This window comes from Cololabis saira, chromosome 4 (genome assembly GCF_033807715.1).
Source record: "Cololabis saira isolate AMF1-May2022 chromosome 4, fColSai1.1, whole genome shotgun sequence".
NCBI classification, from domain to species: domain Eukaryota; kingdom Metazoa; phylum Chordata; class Actinopteri; order Beloniformes; family Belonidae; genus Cololabis; species Cololabis saira.
The window spans coordinates 42,292,142-42,312,988 of NC_084590.1; the positions used below are offsets into that span (position 1 = coordinate 42,292,142).

The 20,847-nt window shown below is 42.6% G+C and overlaps 3 protein-coding genes across 4 annotated transcripts; 1 reads left to right on the forward strand and 2 right to left on the reverse strand.

The window, feature by feature from the left end:
* Positions 1-23: 23 nt before the first annotated feature.
* psmd8 (proteasome 26S subunit, non-ATPase 8) lies at positions 24-4,545 on the reverse strand. The gene is made up of 7 exons (XM_061720447.1): positions 4,414-4,545; positions 3,141-3,213; positions 2,924-3,026; positions 2,672-2,837; positions 1,867-1,967; positions 1,236-1,347; positions 24-845 (listed from the first exon to the last, which is right to left on the reverse strand). The coding sequence occupies exons 1-7, from the start codon at positions 4,516-4,518 to the stop codon at positions 708-710; spliced, it is 798 nt and encodes a 265-aa protein (XP_061576431.1). The 5' UTR covers positions 4,519-4,545; the 3' UTR covers positions 24-707.
* A 910-nt stretch (positions 4,546-5,455) lies between these two features.
* nup88 (nucleoporin 88) lies at positions 5,456-9,716 on the forward strand. Its single transcript, XM_061719814.1, has 2 exons — positions 5,456-6,205; positions 7,935-9,716. The coding sequence occupies exons 1-2, from the start codon at positions 5,467-5,469 to the stop codon at positions 9,383-9,385; spliced, it is 2,190 nt and encodes a 729-aa protein (XP_061575798.1). The 5' UTR covers positions 5,456-5,466; the 3' UTR covers positions 9,386-9,716.
* Positions 9,717-12,032: 2,316 nt separating this feature from the next.
* Positions 12,033-20,410, reverse strand: ehd2b (EH-domain containing 2b). Of its 2 annotated transcripts, none has more exons than XM_061719815.1 (7): positions 20,013-20,410; positions 18,475-18,972; positions 17,479-17,655; positions 16,420-16,544; positions 14,795-15,207; positions 14,508-14,672; positions 12,033-13,364 (listed from the first exon to the last, which is right to left on the reverse strand). In XM_061719815.1, the coding sequence occupies exons 2-7, from the start codon at positions 18,693-18,695 to the stop codon at positions 12,816-12,818; spliced, it is 1,650 nt and encodes a 549-aa protein (XP_061575799.1). In that variant the 5' UTR covers positions 18,696-18,972; positions 20,013-20,410; the 3' UTR covers positions 12,033-12,815. The 2 variants fall into 2 exon arrangements, with proteins under 2 accessions (XP_061575799.1, XP_061575800.1); XM_061719816.1 differs by having other exon boundaries at positions 16,447-16,544; positions 20,013-20,409.
* Between the last annotated feature and the right edge of the window lie 437 nt (positions 20,411-20,847).

Here is a 20,847-nt window from a genome sequence, read left to right on the forward strand (position 1 = left end):
CAATCATTGAGATATTTTTTTTCTGAATCATTTATTTCAGACAAAGAATTGCATTATAAGATCGAGTGAACAACAAATCATCCAGGGAGGAAGTGGAATTACTACTTAGAAAACACTCAAACTTCAATGGCAATTCTTTCAGTTGTGGATACAAAGAAGGTTCATACATTTCTGTTAGTACTGTGGATAAAACTTTGTATACAAAAAACCTGTTTAAACTTCAGAAGGGAAATTAAAAAAACTTGGGTTGTGTTCATAGAAGACAAAGAAAGCCACAGGGTGATGACTAACTTTCCTGTAGTTACAAACAAAAAAGGTTTTTTTTTTTCCTTTAATATGGTAGTTTTGTTGTTTCACTGTCACTTACTGGGAATGACCATACAGAAAGCTCAATTTAAGAGTGTGTCAAGTCATCTTAAAATAATTATTCGTCTTGAAAATCTCAAATGTCTTCAACAAAGGGTAGAAACTGCAGAAGACTATCATACTTTCAGTTTTGTTCCACATAATTTAAAATGGAAACAAAAATGCCAGACAGAAAGATCTGTGGATGCATGTAAGAAAACTGGAGGAATAAAGGAGGAGATCTTTAATTTATGGAAAACAAATCAAACACTGTGGCAATAAATGAAGTCAAAACCTTGGTGAAACTGTTTTGAGCTGACGACGTGTTTGTCTGTACATGGCTGAGTGTTCCTGGGGGCGGATTACACAATCATTTCCAGTTGTCGTGCGTATTCGATGACCTGTTGTGCCAGCTCTGTGGAGGGGATGGTCACTTCTTCTGTTCGCTGCTGCTGACTGGAGAAAGAGTAATAGCCATCTGGGCTCTGACTCCATCCTCTCTGAAAAGCAACAAAACCAGTCAGTCAGTTCTGGTTGTCTGGCCATTTTATTCCTTACATACGTGAACAGGAAGGGGTTTTGTTTTAACTTTAGAAGAACTTTTAGTTCACATTTCATACTTCCAAAATATGAAAAATAAATCTATTTCATAAAGAAATCTAAACAAGAAAAATGTGACTAAAATTGCAAAAATTCATAATGTACATGAATAGTATTGGCCGGTCCCAATCACAGCCTTAATTTGAGGAAGCCCAAAAATAATGACAAAAAAAAATATATATATATATATATATATATATATATATATATATATATATATATATAAATAAATAAATAATAAAAAACAACTTCTGTAAGCATGTTTGGCTGCCAAATGAGCAGACACAGACCTTCTTGGCATATTCTGTCATCTTTTTGGGGGAGCTGAAGAAAAGCACTCGAGTCGCTTCGCTGAACTGGATCTGCTCGTACGCTTTCTCTATGCAGCCTGCAATCTCATCCCTGCAGATGGAGAAAACATATAACAAGTATACATCATAGTTTTAGCTTTTCAGTCAATATCATCTTTAAAAAAAGTGTTTTTTTGGGGGGTGGGGGTATACTGATTTGTGTGTGGATGTGTGTGATGAAGAAAAAGAAAGGCAAAATTAATGTGAATGTAGTTTTGAAGTGTAAAGTGCTTAATGTGGTCTATAAAGATAGAAAAGATGTTGCAATTACAGTCAATTGACCGCGTAAACTGTAATCTAACCTTTGCTGATGTGCTGTTACACAAATAATAATGAATCTGTTTCATTAAGAGTTCTGTTCTACCAGTAGACTGTCACGACGCTGAACAAGTTCAATTTGCTTTTGTAAAACAATTGTTTTTCCACTGTTTTCCACAGGAAAATGGTTCCAAACATAAGAAATGTTTTCAAATGCAATTAAAAACAGATATGTTTGCCAAGAAATCAAACAAGGGAGAAGATTCAAAAGCATGCGGGACACAAACACAAGAGATATAACAATCATCCTTACCGAATTGTGTCGAGCAGAATATCTATAAAAAAGTTGTAGCTCTCAGCAGGGATGTTGCCTTTTGCAAGAAAGACCTTGTTGTAGCTTCCCTCCATCAAGTACTGAAATGACAAGCACAGGATTTAATTTTAAAAAAAAATAAATAAAAACATGGTCTTATCAAGAAAGAGATTCAGGAAATATTCTTCATATTATTGTGAATATAAAATATCAAATATAGAAAATGTGTTCAAATCGAGGCCAAGTTGAAATAAAATTATTACATGTTTTGCCGTTATCAAACGTCATACTCAGAAACATGTGGATTCTCCACAAGATGCCTTTTCACAACTGGAAGAACTCTAGATTGGTTTTATTGAAAAATAGTAACCAATTGTAAGAAATGTTTATGAATAAATAGCTAATTTATGCTTGCCTAGTATATGCTACAACTATTTGACGTAGGTTGACTTTAGATAGCAATGCAATCAATTTAAAAACATGATCCGTTTTCCTTTAAACCTTAACAGCTGATTAAAGCCGAATTAACCTGCTGCTGTGCATCTGCGGTAATGTGACTGAAGCTGTTCAGACGTTTGTATGATGAAAGTGATTTGTACATGTTAAAAGCTCTCATCAATTTGTCTGAGAACAGCTTTAAAGCAGAGTCATTACATTTTGTAAATTGGAACCTACATGTCCAAGTTGAGGACACAAATTACTGATAGGAAACACAAATAAAAAATAAAAAATCTCCAGATTATCCTATTTTTGTTAACCTGTTCTATCACATCTTTGTGTTTTGTTAAAGAGTGAATAATAACACCTGCTCTAAGGACACCGGATGTCTGATGTACACGTTGGTCTGAATGTCCCGTGCAGTCAATCTCTCAAGTTCTGTGTGAAACTCAGACAAGCGGTTCTGTGACAGCAGGAAGAGCAGGTTCAGCCCAAGTAACTGGTGCATGTAGGCAGCTTCTGGCAGTTCCTCCCTGCGTGGACAAAATGTGTAAGAAAAACAGCTACCACTGTGTAACAAACTCTCAAGAAATAGAAAAGACAAAAAACAGGACATTACTTGTAATCAAAGTAGTAACATTTTAGCTGAGCCATGTATCTCTCAAAGGCTGGGATGTCCTTCTTCTGGATGCTCCAGAGGGCTCCGATCTCAAGGACATCTCCTGAAATGATACACATTTGTGGTGAAAGGTAATGATCCCCCCCCCCCCGGATAAGTAGCTCACTATCTTGTCATGCATGAGTGATCATGTTTGGTCTGATTTGCTTTTACTCACGAGCTAGAATGAGCTGCTGCTTAGTGAGAGCAGATCCACTGGTGGGTAAAAAATTCAGCTCAAGTAAGGAAATCTGCAAAAAAACAAGACTGTTTACTTGTATTTACTATTATTCGTTATATATAAGTGAATTTGAACAAAATAAGTCAGGAATAATTATAGATTGTTAACTAAGCCAACAAATACATTTATCAATAAAAGTTTCAAGTATATTTGTTAAAGGTTAAAGGTTATATCAGTCCAACAGCAAATGATGTTGTCAACATTATCACTTATAACTGAATTTGCTATTTGCCTTAATCAGAATCAGAAACAAGTTTATTGCCAAGTAGTTTAACACACACAAGGAATTTGTTGTGGTGATTGGTGCAATACAAAAAGAGCAAATAATATTAAAGGAAAAAATTTACAACAAGTTGGTTCTAAAGTGCCAGAGTAATGAGTCTGTAGGAAAAATGACTAACTGTTTTTGTTTTTCATTTTATTTATGTTTGATTGATTGATTTGTTTATTTCGAACACACAAGGGGAAAAAAAATAAAATTTTAAAACTAATTCAAAACATACAGAAAAAAAGCAACAACAAAAACGTAATACAAACAGGGGGGGAAAAAAACAGTGTCCGAAAAGGAGCAGATAGAAGTAAAACTTATTTAACCCTGCCCCTTCGTTACCTCTATCATAAATTAAACATAAATATTAATAATAAATAGCTGCTAATTTACCCATTAGGCTACCGATTTTCTAACCAGCTAACAAACACAATATTTCCTTAACATAGCTCCTCCTCAATCAATCAATCGTTTTTTAAATTGATTTATATTTGTACATTGCTTCAACCCATCACCCAACCCATCATGTTTACTTCACTGTTTGTGTTTAAGTCTCTTGTTCATGATACCTCCCAAAATATGTTCTATTTTCTTTTAGTGTATTGTATTTCCTCCACAAGTAGTTTGTATAAATGTGTGTTTTTGTTTATAAATTGTAATAAATAAATAAATAAATAACTGAATTGTTTCCGGAGTTTCAAACAGAATTACAACAGTAACTGATATCCCAAACACGAAACAGCAAATACAATCGTTTATCTCAGCTTGTAAAGTCGGTGTTGTTCTGAAAAGTGTAAAAACATCAACAAACACTAAAGACAGCGTTAGCATGGCCACACTGAGTTAGCAGCTTTAGCTGCTTCTGCGAGTCACGCTCAAAAATAGTCCTGAATTAAGTCGTACAGTCAAGGAAAAATTACATAAATAGGCAGGTCGACCCACCTTAAGCTTGATGAGAAGTTCCCCGCATTTGTTGAGGCTGGGGTTCTTCTTGTTCCACTCTGATTTGAGGGTCTCGTACAGTCCCGCAGTCTCCCTCAGCGCCATGGTGATTCTGCAAAATGTGCGACACCGGCCGCCGTAATACGTTAGAACGGCTGTCGTGAATCCGGGTTGCCAGGGGCGACGGCGACGGCGACTCCTCCCCCTCCGACGCGTCATCGACCGCCATCTTGGAGCGGGCACCCGCTCCACCTGTCCTGCTGCCGCAGTTAAGTGTCAGCGCACTTTATCAGCCATAACTTGCAAAACTGATTTTCACGGAGTTTTTTTTTTTTTGCAAACGTCATACATCTAGGCATGATACCGGACACATGATTCAGCGTATTTCAATATTCATAGTAGGCTGAAGTTAACAGTAATAGTATGTATGAGTATGATAGGTCGGATATTTTGCAAGATATATATACATACATATATATATATATATATATATATATATATATATATATATATATATATATATATATATATCTCAGAATCAGCTTTATTGGCCAAGTTTGAACATTGCCCAACAAGGAATGTGTATGTACCCAGGGTGTATGTACCCAGATACATATACACACACACATATATATATATATATATATATATATATATATATATATATATATATATATATATATATATATATATATATATATATATATATATATATATGAAACCATATTTAAAAGCCTTGAAAGAGGACTGCTTTGCAAAGCTTCTTTCTCATGCTCCCTTTCTGCAGGTCAAGAGAGTTGAGTTTAGCAATGTGGTGTAGCCTTATTTTTAGTTTCTATTTTTATTTATTATTTTTATCCCTGTTCGCAATTATTCGCCGATTTGTACAGGGCACAGTGCTCTGGCATCTTCAATACTGTTCCGTCTCATGCTGTCGTGTGGGCAGGATGACCGGTCCAAGATGGCGGCCGCCGAGGCGTCTATGGTGGTGAACCCGGCGTTGCCGGGGCAACGGTAACCCCGCCCCCCTCCGACCCCCGTCAGCAGATCAAGATGGCGGCGTACGGCGCGGAGCGCTGGCTGAGCGAGTTGCAAAACCACGAAGTTTTCAAAATAATCCGCGACAAGTTGGATTTGGACCCGCGACCTAACGAGAGAAAGGTCGCCAAGAACCTCTCCTTTTGTGTCGGCGGGGACTTCTTCGTGTGGGACGACGCGGACTGCGTGTTCTACACGACCAACCTGCGGCAGCTGAACTCGGACGCGGGTCCCGGCGGGAAGCAGCACCAGACCCTCGGGTGCAGCAACCCTCCTCTCTTCCCCGTGTGCCACGTGCTGCTGAGCCCCACGCAGCAGCACGTGGCGCTGGTGGGGCAGCGCGGGGTGTCGGTGCTGGAGCTGCCGCAGCGCTGGGGCAAGAGGTCCCAGTTCGAGGGGGGCAAGGAGCACATCACCTGCAGGACCATCCCGGTGGCCGAGCGCTTCTTCACCAGCTGCGCCGCAGTGCGCCTGCGCCAGGCGGCCTGGTGCCCCAGCGAGACGGACGAGCCGCACCTGGTGCTGCTCACCTCCGACAACACGCTGCGCTTCTACGGGCTGCGCTGGCCGCAGGCCCCGGCCGCCGTGCTGCCGGTGTCCCAGTGGGAGGAGGAGGGCAGCAGCAGCAGCAGGGTCAGCCCCCCGGCGCGCTCCTACGCTGCTTCCCTGGGGGAGATCGCCGTGGCCTTCGCCTTCGGGCCCATCTCGTCCCCTCCCCGGCCGGTGCTGGTGCCGGGACGCTCCTTCACAGAGGGCAAGTGAAGTAGAGGATATATTTATGAGGATCGGTGCATTGCATGTATTTCAGAATGGGAGCGTTGTGAATGTCTCTTTGGCGAAGGAAGCCTTGTTTAATTTATATAAGATCAAATGGTCACAGGTAGGGATGGGCGGTATGGACTAAAAAATGTATCACATAATTTCTGGCATTTATCCCCATAACGATAAAAATGACGATAAAAGAAATACCAATACAAAAACGTCGTCGACGGGAATTTTTCTTTCTTTCTTTCTAGGCTCATTTCCTTCTTTCTTTCTTTCTAGGCTCATTTCCTTCTTTCTTTCTTTCTAGGCTCATTTCCTTCTTTCTTTCTTTCTAGGCTCATTTCCTTCTTTCTTTCTAGGCTCATTTCTTTCTTTCTTTCTTTCTTTCTTTCTTTCTTTCTTGGCTCGCTCATTCATTCCTTCCTTCCATCCATCCATCCATCCATCCATTTCCTTCTTTCTTTCTTTCTAGGCTCATTTCCTTCTTTCTTTCTTTCTAGGCTCATTTCCTTCTTTCTTTCTAGGCTCATTTCCTTCTTTCTTTCTTTCTAGGCTCATTTCCTTCTTTCTTTCTTTCTAGGCTCATTTCCTTCTTTCTTTCTTTCTAGGCTCATTTCCTTCTTTCTTTCTAGGCTCATTTCCTTCTTTCTTTCTTTCTAGGCTCATTTCCTTCTTTCTTTCTTTCTAGGCTCATTTCCTTCTTTCTTTCTAGGCTCATTTCTTTCTTTCTTTCTTTCTTTCTTTCTTTCTTTCTTTCTTGGCTCGCTCATTCATTCCTTCCTTCCATCCATCCATCCATCCATCCATTTCCTTCTTTCTTTCTTTCTAGGCTCATTTCCTTCTTTCTTTCTTTCTAGGCTCATTTCTTTCTTTCTTTCTTTCTTTCTTTCTTTCTTTCTTTCTTTCTTTCTTTCTTTCTTGGCTCGCTCATTCATTCCTTCCTTCCATCCATCCATCCATCCATCCATCCATCCATCCATCCATCCATAAATCAGTTTTACACAAAAACATCATCAACAGGAATTTATCGTTTTTACCGTGAGATACAAATTCTTACCGTGGGGAATTTTTTTGACGGTTTATCGTGAACGGTAAAATATCACCCATTCCTAGTCACAGGACATATTGTATAAACCCAAATTAAGAATATTTAGTTTTATAAAAAGTTGTTATAGCTGTGAAAAGTATGTTTGTGCCTCGCTCTCTAAAAGACAACGATCATTATGTGCCCAAATCTGTTGTGGAATCTTGTCTCTGCACCTTGAGACAGGACGTTATCGAGGGGTCCCAGAAGAAGAGAGGATTTGTCCTTACTGTAATATTAATGATATTGAAAATGAGTTCCATTTTTTATTTTATTGTCCTCTGTATCATGAGCTGCGTCAAAAATTATTTGATAGGTGTAAGAATCTGGATTTGATGTGGGTAAGCGATGCTGAGAGACTCAAATGGATTTTTGATCATAAAGTATTTGCACTTGCTGACTATTTGGAGAAAGCGTGGGATAGGCGAAGAAAAGTAACATATATGTAAAAATATCCATTCTGGTTTTTGATTTATTCATTTTGTTTTTCCGGTGTACATTGTGCAGCTCCCAATTAAGTGTGTGTGATATTGTGTATTTGATGATTTTCTGTTTCTGGTGTCTTATAATCCCGTAAGGGATGGGTCTTCGGACATGACACAAAAATAAAATTCATTAATTAATTCATTCACAGAGCAGCAGCAGGCGTACCCGCTGTTCATCCTCTACGAGAACGGGGAGACCTACGTGAGCTACACCCGCCTGGCCAACGGCGTGAGTCTGAGCAAGCCGGCCGGACCCCTGCCCATGTACCCGGCGGCCGAAGACAACTACGGCTACGACGCCTGCGCCATCCTCTGCCTGCCCTGCGTGCCCAACATCCTGGTCATCGCCACGGAGACGGGCACCCTGTACCACTGCGTGGTGCTGGAGTCCGAGGAGGAGGAGGACACGGGGGCGGTGAAGAAGTGGATCCGCGGGGGGGAAGCGATCCCGGCTCTCTACGTCTTCGAGTGCGTGGAGCTGGAGCTCACACTCAAAGTGGCGACGGGGGAGGACGAGGAGCCGCAGGAGTTTGACTTCACCTGTCCCATCCGGCTGCACAGGGACCCGCTGTGCCAGCACCGGTACCACTGCACCCACGAGGCCGGCGTGCACAGCGTGGGGCTCACGTGGGTCAGCAAGCTGCAGAACTGCCTGCAGTCCAACGAGGAGGTGAAGGACGGCCTGCAGGAGCTGGCTGCAGAGAAGCGCTGCATCGTGGAGCACATTATCTGCACCAGACCCACGCTGACCAGCCAGTCGGCCCCCATCACGGGGTTTTTGATCGTGTCTGACCTGTCCCTGGGGGCCACCATGATCTGCATCACCAGCACCTACGAGTGCATCATGTTGCCCCTGCTGAGCTCCATCCGGCCCCCGTCCCCTCCGCTGCTCTGCTCCCACCCGGGCCTGGGTCCGGGCTCCGTCAGCTCCCCGCTACGCAGCCTGGCCGAGGACTCGTTCGAGCAGCACATCCGCAACATCCTGGCCCGCGGCTCCACCAATCCCCTGGTGCTGAAAGCCGGGGACAAGGACACGTCGCCCCCGCCGGCCGAGTGCCTGCAGCTGCTCAGCAGGGCCACGCAGGTCTTCCGCGAGGAGTACTTCCTGAAGCAGGACATGGCCCGCGAGGAGATGGAGAGGAGGGTGAAACTCCTGAAGGGCCAGAAGAGCAAGCAGCTGGAGGAGATGACTCTGTGCAGGGAGGAGAGAAGAAGTCTGACGGAGACGGCGGAAAGGCTGGCGGATAAGTACGAGGATGCAAAGTACCGGCAGGAGGTCAACATGAACCGGGTCAAGAAGGTGCTGTGCAGCCTGAAAAGCCAGCTCCCCATCCTGTCCCACAGCGAGAAGGACATGAAGAAGGAGCTGCAGGCGATCAGCGATCAGCTGAAACACCTCGACAACTGCATCAAGCAGGTGAACATGAAGATGGACTACCAGAAGACGCAGGTGGACAAGGACTCGTCCGCAGGCAAGAGCACGGTGTCGCTCAACGCCCCGCAGAAGAAGGTGGTCCGGGACGTCCTCAGAGAGCAGGGACAGCAGATCGGTGACATGATGAAGCAGATCAAAGAAGTCAAAAACCACTTTAGCTTCTGAGGAACTTCAGAAACTCCTAAACTTATTTGTTGGGGAAAAAAATACAAATTCTGCCTTTCTTGTAACACGTTGTGTTAATTCCTTTACCTTCATGTGAACGGAGGTTTGTGGAATGGATATTTGAATCAAAAGATATTTTTTACTTCCACCATTTAACTTTACTTTTGATACAACATATGATTTGCTTGTTGAAATACATGTTTTTCTTTCTTTTTTTGGTTTGAGTAACTACGGGCAAAATAAACCCTGTATAGATGTTTAAAAAACAATTTGAGCTGCAGGAATTTTTTTGTGAGTCTTTGACTTTTGTGATTAAAAAAAATAAACTTGAACGTCATCTGTAGCTTTTACTTCATCTGTCAGCAATATGATGTCAGGATATGGTCAAACTTATGTATATAGTACATTTAAAAAAAAAAACACTTTACGAATATGCTTTCACGAAGAAATGATCAACCAAATGTAGTTTGTTTTTATTACAAATGGAGGTTTGATAATAGGTTATTGGCTTTATTGAAAATACCATTATCTGGATATTTCAAAGATACCTGGTTGGTTATTTTTATGTTAAAATGAGCGTTCTGGATTGTTTGAGTTCTGCATCAAAGTCAGTATAAATTCAGGTGAGAGGTTTTTTCAGAACATCAATTTTTAATTTATTTTTGATTGTTAGTAATACTAGTATTGGCTTGATTCACTTGGATGACAGCAGCGAAATATAACATCCGTTCTCCACCTTGAACCAAAAAGTCTTGAAGGTAAATAATCACAGGGTCACTGGACTTCAACCGTGATTTTATTTAATAGAAAATACAAAATATCTTCCATAGTGCAAGTTTTGTGCCCACTATACAGGACTGTCTCAGAAAAATTAGAATATTGTGATAAAGTCCTTTATTTTCTGTAATGCAAAAATGTCATACATTCTGGATTCATTACAAATCAACTGAAATATTGTAAGCCTTTTATTATTTTAATATTGCTGATCATGGCTTACAGCTTAAGAAAACTCAAATATCCTATCTCAAAAAATTAGAATATTCTGGGAATCTCAATCTTAAACTGTAAGCCATAATCAGCAATATTAAAATAATAAAAGGCTTGCAATATTTCAGTTGATTTGTAATTAATCCAGAATGTATGACATTTTTGTTTTTTTAATTGCATTACAGAAAAAGGAATTTATCACAATATTCTTAATTTTCTGAGACAGTCCTGTAGTAGCCTACTTAAGTAGCTGTGTTGATGTGTATGGGTATTTTTGAGTAGAGTTTAATTAATGAAATGCACATCATTGCAATTATCTCTTAAAAAATCAATTTCTATTAAACCGCCAGATGAATTATGGCTCAAAAGTCACAGGTTATTTGTATAACACTTATCAAACGTACAGGTTTATCTGTACATCCTTTCTGTGCCTGTGTTTACATCTGGGAGCTGAACCTGCATCCAGACATCCAGCAGAGGCCACTGCTCTCCAGAGCTGACGTCTCTGTTCTCGTTTCCCACTTTCGTTGCTCCTGCGAGGAATTCCCCACGTAAACACTGGTGACGTACAAAGGAGACCCCGGTTGTGTTGAGTAAGCTCCAGAGTTGGGGATCCCTGGTGCCGGAGGGGTGTCCTGCAGCAGCACCGGGCCCAGCTTTCAGCTTTAACCCCTGCTGCTTCAGTGCCCGTGATTCTGGGTCCCAGCAACACTAATTTGAAATGATTTATGACTCAGCATGGACTAATTATGCAACAGGGAGTCTTTGTTCAAACATCATGTGGGTTTTTCTTTTTTTTTTTTATTGTCAACTGCAGTTTAAAACACAAAAAGGGCAGCATCAGTGGATCTATAGTCATTAAGGTCATTTCACAGAGTCTTAACACTTTTCACAGGTCACCTCTGCTGCTCCTGTGTTCAGTAATGAGAGGGTGTGGTGCAGGTCCTGCTGGAGGAGACCCCAAACAGAGAAATGCTGTTTAGGTCTGTCATAAAGGTACAGTGTTCAGACCCTAGGAAACTTAGCGGACCCTAGGAAAGCAGATATTAATAACTCCTGGGCCAGCCCACCACATTCCTCACATGTGAGTCAGCGTGAGCCAGAGAGCTGGGAGGAAAGAGCTGGATCCCTCTGTTTCTCATTTGTGATTCTTTCCATGGAGGAGTGGAGCAAGGAGGCGACCGGGCCACCCCCCCCCCTTTCCCTCATAAGGAAAACCTTGAAAGCCTTCAGAGAAACACACAGTCCCTGCACGGGGAGCACGTTTGTGCTGCTCATCTGCTGCAAAGTTTACCTTAAAGCCAAACAAGATGCTCTGGCAAGCAAGTCTTGACTGAACTGAGACGAGACTGAACAAATAAGTCTGTATGTTCTGTGTAAAGGAAAAAGGAGGCAAGAGAAACTGTTTCACATGAGTGAGAGGTGGTGGGGGGAAGCTTTGGAAAATGGTGGTACGTGGACTTGGCAGGGGAGACTGTGAGTCACTGTTTATCTGGTCTGTCGCTGGGAGACGGAGAGTCCTAAACAGAACAGAAATTGTGGTTAAATCAGCTCCTAAATCAAAAGCGCTCATCTGTTTTGGGTTTGTTTGCCAGTTCTTCTTTGTTTTCTCCAACTTTCTGCTTCCTCAAAAAATAAAAATAAATACTGGAGAGACTAGTCACAGTCAGGGAATTTTATTCAGCTGCAAAAATATTTAATATACAAACATTTTTTATGGCACTGTGTACAGTAGTCAGTAATATGTCAGTCATTCAGTTTAGCTGAAAAGTTCATTTCTGCATCTGATGTTCTTTTATGCAACTGAGGTCTTGATCCTGCACATACAAAACAGGAGCTGTTAGATTACAAAAGAACAAACAAAAAAACGACAAAAAACTGTGGCTTTAAAGCATCAAAGTGAAACGCAGTCAGGTTACTAGAAGTGTACTTTTAGTAGAAAATGCGTTAAGAAATGAATTAAGCTAAAGAACGTCTTTTAATGGAGTGAGCAAATCTGGGGAGGAAAGGAAGAAAAGAAAAGACGTCGTCATCACTGAGTAAGTTAACTCCAAGATCAGTGGATCAATAAGTCCCCCCAAGTCTTATCTGTGTTGGATGTGAAGGTTTTAACACACAAAGGTTTCCTCTGAGCTCTGATCTCGCTCACGGCTCGCTGCTTTCCTTTGCTTCAGCTCAGCAAACGGAAGTAAAAATATATTTAAAAAGCTCATCCTAAAAAGGCACATGAGGGGAGAACTGTGAACACAGAACCTTCTGCAGTTAGCCGTCGTTATAGTCACACCTTGTTTAAATACAATATCTTCAGTCGTGCACGGATACATTTCATCTGAGAGGGAAAAGCTGAAAATACAACGTTTCTTTGAAGTAAATAGGAGCAGATGAAAACAGTAGCATAACTGGGGGAGAGTCTCTTTGGTCGCCGGCCGGGACTCCGGGGTGTCTACGCGTCGGATCCCTTCTGCCTGCGTTTGGAGGGTGGGATCAGGCGGCTGGGGAGCTCGGGCGGGAGGCCGTGACCCTCCAGCTTCACCTCGATCAGATGGCTGGCCAGGGCGAACTCCTCGTCGTCCAGCATGCCGTCGTGGTCCACGTCCGACAGCTTCCAGATGCGGCCCAGCACCGAGTTGGGCAGGCGGGAGCTCACCATCCAGTCCTTGGCCTTGGTGCCGCTCAGCTTCCCCTCGTTGGGGGCCAGGTTGTAAAAGATCTCGTCGTACTTGGGCTTGTCTTTGGTCACCACCCAATCCTCCTCCTCCTCGCAGCCCTCCCCGTTCTCCTCGCAGAAGGGGTCGCCCTCGGTGAAGGGTCCGACCCGGGTTCCCAGGAAGGCGCCGCCCTGCACGCCCAGCTGGTCTCCGGCCTCCAGCTCCTCCTGCCGCAGGAGCGGCATCAGCTTGGCGATGTCGGAGGAGAGCAGCTCGTCCAGGGCTGCCATCAGGTTCGGCTTCAAGGTTTTGAACTTGGTGAAATCATGAACCATCAGTTGTTCCTTTAAAAAAACAGAAAAAAAAATTATGTTTTAGCTTGTATTTTTGAAATCTAAACAGTCTCCCACTCCCAGACGTTCCCGTAGTGCAGGGGTCGGCAACCCGAGGCTCTAGAGTGTGGCTCTTTAGCGCCGCCCTAGTGGCTCCCTGGAGCTTTTTCAAAAATGTTTGACCTTTTTTTCCTTTTTCCTCTTCTTTTTCCTTTATTTTTTTTCCTTTTTTTCTCCTTTTTTCTTCCTTTTTCCTTTCCTTTTTAATCTCGACATTTCGACTTTTTTCTCGAAATTTTGACTTTCTCAACATTTCGACTTTTTTCTCAAGATTGTACTTTTTTTTACGAATTTTTTACTATTTCCTTGACATCGACTTTTTCATGAAATTTTTACCATTTCCTTGACATTTTGACTTTTTTCACGAAATTTTTATTATTTTCTTGACATTTCGACTTTTTTCTCAAGATTGTACTTCAACATTAATCTTGACATTTCGACTTTTTTCTCGAAATTTTGACTTTTTCTCGGATTTGACTTTTTTCTTAACATTGACTTTTTTCACGAAATTTTTACTATTTCCTTGACATCGATTTTTTTCACGAAATTTTTACTATTTCCTCGACATTTCGACTTTTTTCTCAAGATTGTACTTCAACATTAATCTTGACATTTCGACTTTTTCTCGGATTTGACTTTTTTCTTAACATTGACTTTTTTCACAAAATTTTTACTATTTCCTCGACATTTCGACTTTTTTCTCAAGATTGTACTTCAACATTAATCTTGACATTTCGACTTTTTCTCGGATTTGACTTTTTTCTTAACATCGACTTTTTTCACGAAATTTTTACTATTTCCTCGACATTTCGACTTTTTTCTCAAGATTGTACTTCAACATTAATCTTGACATTTCAACTTTTTTCTCGACATTTCAACTTTTTTCTCGAAGTGCATAATGAAAATAAAATCTCCCCCCAGTTATAACTAGATTCATGCAGCATGTGTTTGTCTTCATTCTAAGGCTGATACAAGACTTTTCATTTTTTGCGGCTCCAGACATATTTGTTTTTTGTGTTTTTGGTCCAATATGGCTCTTTCAACATTTTGGGTTGCCCACCCCTGCCGTAGTGAAAACCAGCAGCTTGGACCAACCTGCATCTTGGCACAGTCTGGAAAATCCCCGGCAGAAATGTTGTGCTGCAGCTGAATCTTGGAGAAAATAACTGGCAGCTGGTAGATCAGATTCTTCTTTTTATTGTCCTTCCTGAAGACTGAGGGCATCTCCTGTTTCAGATAGCTGATGATGTGGGCATGGACCTGGACAGACAAGCACAGCACATGTTATTTCCACCTCCTAACAGGAACAGAGTGCAGTAATACCATCCTGCCATTATTCATTCCCCAGGCATGTGTCGGTATGCCGAACATGTGGCACCCACCCTGACGAGGCGCGCCCTCTTGACCAGGTCGTTGAGCTTGCGCAGGGCCGCGTTGCGGGGAAGGTTCTGGATGTCGGCGAACAGATCCTCCTCCTCCAGCTCGAACAGCTTGCGGTTGTCCGTCACCATCAGCGGCTCTGACCAGAAGGAGCCGATGTAGACGCGCAGGACCTCCGGCGTGCCGAACACCTTCCCCAGGGACCACATGAGGGCCCCGTAGACCCTCATCAGCTGCTGGGTGCCCACCATGTCCGCCTTGTTGAGCACCACGCGCAGCTTGTCCTCGTTGCCCTTCAGGGCACCGATGGCCTCGGAGAACTCATCAGAGATCTCCAGCTTGTGGGCGTCGAACAGCAGGATGATGCGGTCCACGCGCTCCGCAAACCAGCGCAGCACCGCCGGGAAGTCATATCCTGTTTGGACAGAAGGAGGCCTGATGAATAAGTCGGTCCCTGCACCTAAACACGCACTAAACTAGATGGAGGCAGGAGAGGAGAGAAGGTCGACATGGACACAAACCCTTCACGCCTCTTATCTGTTTCAACAGCTGCAAACTCCAAATCTGTCAAATATTTCTGCCTAAAGTCTGACTAAAACCAATTTTCATACATAAATGTCTTTATCAATGGCAACATAATTAGACTGATAAACAAAATAACCAAATAAAAATCTATATTTTCACTTTTCATTGATAGAAAATGTTCAAAACAGCAATTTTTTTAAATTATTTCCAATAAGTATTAGGGCCATGCAGGAGAAAAAATATTTGAGAGGGGAAAATTGTTTTTTTGAGAAAAAAGTCGAAATGTCGAGGAAAAAAAGTCGAAATGTTGAGATTAATGTTGAAATACAATTTCAAGAATAAAGTCGAAATTTCGCCTTATTCCTCAACATTTCAACTTTTTTCACGAAATTTTGACTTTTTTCTCAACATTTCGACTTTTTTCTCGAAATTGCACTTCAACATTATTCTCGACATTTCGACTTTTTTCTCAACATTACGACTTTTTTCTCGACATTTCGACTTTTTTCTCAACATTACGACTTTTTTCTCGACATTTCGACTTTTTTCTCAAAGTGCATAATGAAAAAAAAAAATCTTCCTCCTCTAAAATATTATTTTTATTTTTCTCCTGCCTGGCCCCAATACTCTTCCATAAATTCTGGGATGGAAGAGGAAATCTTGCAACTAAATTTAACGCCACTAAGACCAAATTTTCTGTAGCTACCACTAGGGATACGTGAAGAAACATGTTTTTAATTAATCACAAGTTAAAAAAAAACGTGTTAGTTGCTCATGCAGACTGGTTTCATTTATGGGTTACACGGAGCACCGATAAATGGAAAGTCATTGTGAGATGATGATGTTGGTGGTTATTTCTCAACACTGCATTCCTCCAGATGTGCTGACAGAAAGTTTTGCACCATTTCTGTTCTGGATTATGATATCTTTTAATGGCAGCTGGGTGTAAAGCTGAGATGGTTGTTGTCCTGCTGCCAAGTGTTATTGTGACAGAACAGACGAGTCCCGAGGGGTTAGCCAGGCGTGCCAAGGAGATGAGTTGATGAGCTGGTGGTCAGGAATGCGTCTCTCTCTCAGGCCTCCCCGCGTGCCCCCTCCTCACCTTTGTAACCACTGCTCTGCTTCTCACCTCTGCTCACTCTCTGCTTGGCCCCAGACAGGATCCCCGGTGTGTCGATGATGCTGATGCTCTCCAGGACCTGGTTGGTCATCTGAGCACACTGGAATCTGGCGCGTTGACGAGTAAACGGAAGGAAAAAGTCAAATTCAGGTCACTTTGGTTGCAGCTCGGTGAGTGAAGCTTGAAAAAAAGCTCTTTTGTGGATACGATCAACTGTATTTCAACGGGGCCCCGCTACACCCAGTCCCCCTCCGACCGAGGGCCATTGTGTTCAAGCGGGCCACGCACTGCCGCTGGGCTTCCTGAAGGAAAATGACCATCACTGCCAGAATCAAACAATAAGAGCTGCTAACGATGTGTGGCTTAGAACAACAACACTACTTCCTGAAGTTTAAGAGCTTAATGAGCCCACCGGTTCCCAGAACAGGAAGTCAACGCAAAAGCAGAGACGCAAATACATCCCTAAACATGAGCTGCAGATGGAAAACTTGCATGAGATGGTGGTCTCTTAACAGAAGCTCTGTATGCTCTTATAGCCTTAAGCTCTCCACTTTTAAGAAGAAAAAAAAATCCTTTCATGGTTACAAACAGCGGAAAAACACTCATACTCTTAGCAGCCCAGCCAGTAAACATGGCAGGAAAAAACGTAAAGTTTGTCACACTGTTATTACAAAGTCTCTGACTGGGAGCATTTGTTTGAGCCCCGAGGGGCTGTCGAACCCTCTGCCCTTGTCTCTAAAGCTGTGTACACTGAAGTTCATGTCTGAGTGCTTGAGCTCTCATCACCCTCTCGGGTGATATCGCTCCCTTTCACAATTTTTCCACAAATAAGGCAAGGGCCTCCCTGCTCTGAAATTTGGCACACGCACTTGAAATTCCGAAGAGCTAAAACACTTTCCACAAACTTTGTGCGGCCTTATCCGCTTTTCCCTCCTCGGGTTCTTTTTACTCAAGGCCGTCCCTCCCCTCCTGATATCCATCTGGGCTGCCGCTGGATGAAGCATTACCCAACGCTGTGGGAAGGAAAAGGTTTGCCCTCACCTGTTGAGGAAAGTGTTTCCGAATGGGTTAAGTTTGCGGAAAGGCTTGTTGGGATCCACGATGAGGGCATTCCCCGGGATGACTCCCTCCACCTCCCCGTGCATGATGGCGGTGAAGCAGTCGGTGGTGGGCTCAGGTCCCACCCTGCTCCCAGGAATATCCTGCTCCAGTAGATACCTGCAAGTCACACACACTCTGTTTTTATTGGTTTTTCCTTGACGATTGAAGTCAAATTAATTCTGAATTTAGCAATCATCAAAATAAGAGGGGTCGGTAGGGTTTTACTCAGTACTGGAGATGAGGGGGGATGGCACCCCCCCCTGAAATAAAAACGGTCCAAATCATCCCCCCTGTAAAACTGCCATCCCCCCTTTTCCTTGTAATTTCGTCAAAGAATGTGGTTTTACTGCTATTTCAACATTTAGAGTCATCACCAGAAAAATAACTTATTTGACAATTTTCACCTGTTTCAGGTACATTTTCACTTAAAATAAGTAGAAAAATCTTCTTTTTATCTTCTTTTTACAAGCAAAAAAATGTAGTTTTTTCTACTTATTTTAAGTGAAAATCTACTTGAAACAGGTGAAACTTGTTGTTTTTTCCAGTGATGAGTCTTGTTTTAAGTGTAATGAGATTTCTTTTACTAAAATTAGACATTTTAACTAGAAATAAGACAAATATTCTTGTTAAGATTTTGAGTTTTTGCAGTGATCCATTTTACTTATCCAGTGAAGGACAGAGTCATATTGATAAGTTCAGAAAACTGTTTTTTATTGTTGTGTTTTGATGTATTTGATGTAAGCCCAGTGGATATTTAAAGCTTACAGAAGGCTGCATTTAACTGCTGCTATGTCAGTATTTCTGCAGGTGTTTTGGTCACTGCTATTATTTGTAATATATTATATTATTTGTAATCAGCACAAATTATCTGTCCCCATATGATAAAATCCACCATCCCCCCTGGTTTTTCTTTTACAACTGGAGTACTGGTCTTACTTGATGAAGGTTGTCTTCCCAGTGGAGTACTGTCCCACCACCAGCACCATGGGCTTGTTATCAAAATCTGCATCCTCCATGCCGAGGGAGTGGAAGTCATGGAAACCGTAGTACTGCTCCAGCGGCAGCAGCTTCTTACGGTACAGGGACTTCAGCCCTTCTGTCACAGTGCGGATCACCTCCGGCGTCTTTTTCACATTCTTTCTCCCCCAGCGTGACATCTTGATTGGCGAGTATGAGAATGTTTTTCTTCTTATATATATATATAAAAAATAAAAATCAGAGTCAGTTAGGTCTGTTGAATGGACCTGTATTTCCTGTAATTGAAGCAGGGAAAATCCTCAGGTGTTTCCTGTATTTATACGAAGCCCGCTCCTTTGTCCTCGAGACCTCCTCCGCACACAACAAGGAGAAACGATACGGCTGATGTTTCGTTTGAGGTCAGGAGTCACCCTTTGAAAGCAGTCTCCGCTGCGGCGACCTTTTGTCTCTGAAAGGCTGTGAGAACAGAAGATGGGTAGAGGTTAAAACACAGAGGGGGAAATAGGGAGTCAAGTAAATCTGTGTGCTTATATCTTGTGGTCAAAGCCCGATCTAGAGTTAGGATGTGGAGTCAGAAGGAAAAGACTTCAGCCCACCAGGAGTCTGCCAGGCATTGTCAGAGCACGCCTGGAAAAAGTTGGTGTTCAGGCTGGAAAACTTGCAAACCCAACCCTGCTTCAGGATTTGCACAGGCATGGCTCATTTCTTCATAGTGTAGTGAGTAAGACATTCCTCTTTATCGCCTGCAGTCGCTAACACTGGAAACATGTCTAAGACCTTTAAAAGGTAGCGTTTACATAGAAAGAACAAATGTAATCCTTGATTATCTTTTTTTTCTTACTGTAGTCTACATAAACTTTAGGAAGTAAAGGCATTAGTCATTATAGAAGCCTAGTGACATAAAGGCAGAGAGGTACTGTAAAAGTATCTCTTGCAAATGCCATTTGAAATGGATTAAGAAGAGAAAAAAAATGCCCAGAGGAGAACAGGCTGCAGAGTCCTGACATGTCACAAGACGAGTGTGGAAAACAGCTCTAGTCAAAATGGCGAACCCTGGAGAGACATTAAATGTTCCCATCCCATTAAAATGTAGCGTATCAGTCAAGTTAACAAGGAAAAGTTGATTAGTGAGATCCAGAACATTCAGTTAGGACTCCGGGGTCATTTTCTAGAGTTAAAGCAAAGATGGAAAATGCCTCGTGGGTGTGTGAGCCACAACTGTAACATATGCTGGGAACTTTGAACAAGCAAATTATAACCAAACCACGATGGAGGAACGATTATCCTACTTTCTAGTCCTACTTTCATATACAAATGAAGAACATTCAAAGTTTTCTGCTGCATGAGTTTGTCAACCACTGAAGCTTTAGGTTTCCCCCTAAAAACCACTATAGCAAATATATCAGCATTTTTATAACTAAACATTTTGATTCAGTGTTAATCCAGTGCAATGGAAACTCTTAACAATATTCAAAAGGAAAAAGAAAAGAGGTTACCAGGTTATTCTGGAGTCGTCTTCTTCCACCTCTTTGATGTTGCCCTCTGGAGCCTGGAAAATATTTGGACTCCAAAGATGTGAAGACTTGTCTGAGAGGAGCTGCTGCTACACGTATGGGTGTACCTCTGGCTGCGAGCAGGAGCCCTCTGCGGATCGTCAACACAGCGAGATTACAGAGGCTCCTTCTTCTCCAGAGTTTAATACATTTCAGATGAGCTCCCAGATCTGGCAAGCGGCCTCAGTCTGCTTGCTGGATGAACACAAGGCAAACACTCAAGACACACAAGTGCACCACGGTGAGGCTTTTCCTTTTTTTTTTTTTTTTTTGCTCCCTCTCCCCCTTTTGCTTGCTGCTTTTAGCTCAGCAGACCTCCTCCTGCAAGGATGCCCAGCGGTACTGTGGGCAGCACCGACAACGTGAGCTGGGAAGGGATGAGCAGTGGCCAGAGGGCGTGGACCTGGGGGAGGAGGAGGACGAGGGGGGTGTTGTGAATAAATTATTTGGGTGGAGTTGTTCCCAACATCCCTATTCTAAGTCATCTGACCACATACACACACACACACACACACACACACACACACACACAAAACTGCTCTATGTTATCCAATTATCCCCCCCTCCCGCTCAATCTACAGCAACATGCTGCACATTTACAGATGTGATCCTCCCATCTGTCTGAAACACTCTTGCTCCTCCCAACTCCAGCCCCCGGGGCAGAAAACACACAACCCAGCTCTGAAAGCACCTCCATGCACCACCTGCTGGCTGCGTGATGGAGAACACACCCCCCGCTCCACCTTTAACACCATTCCCTCACTCACATTCAAGGATC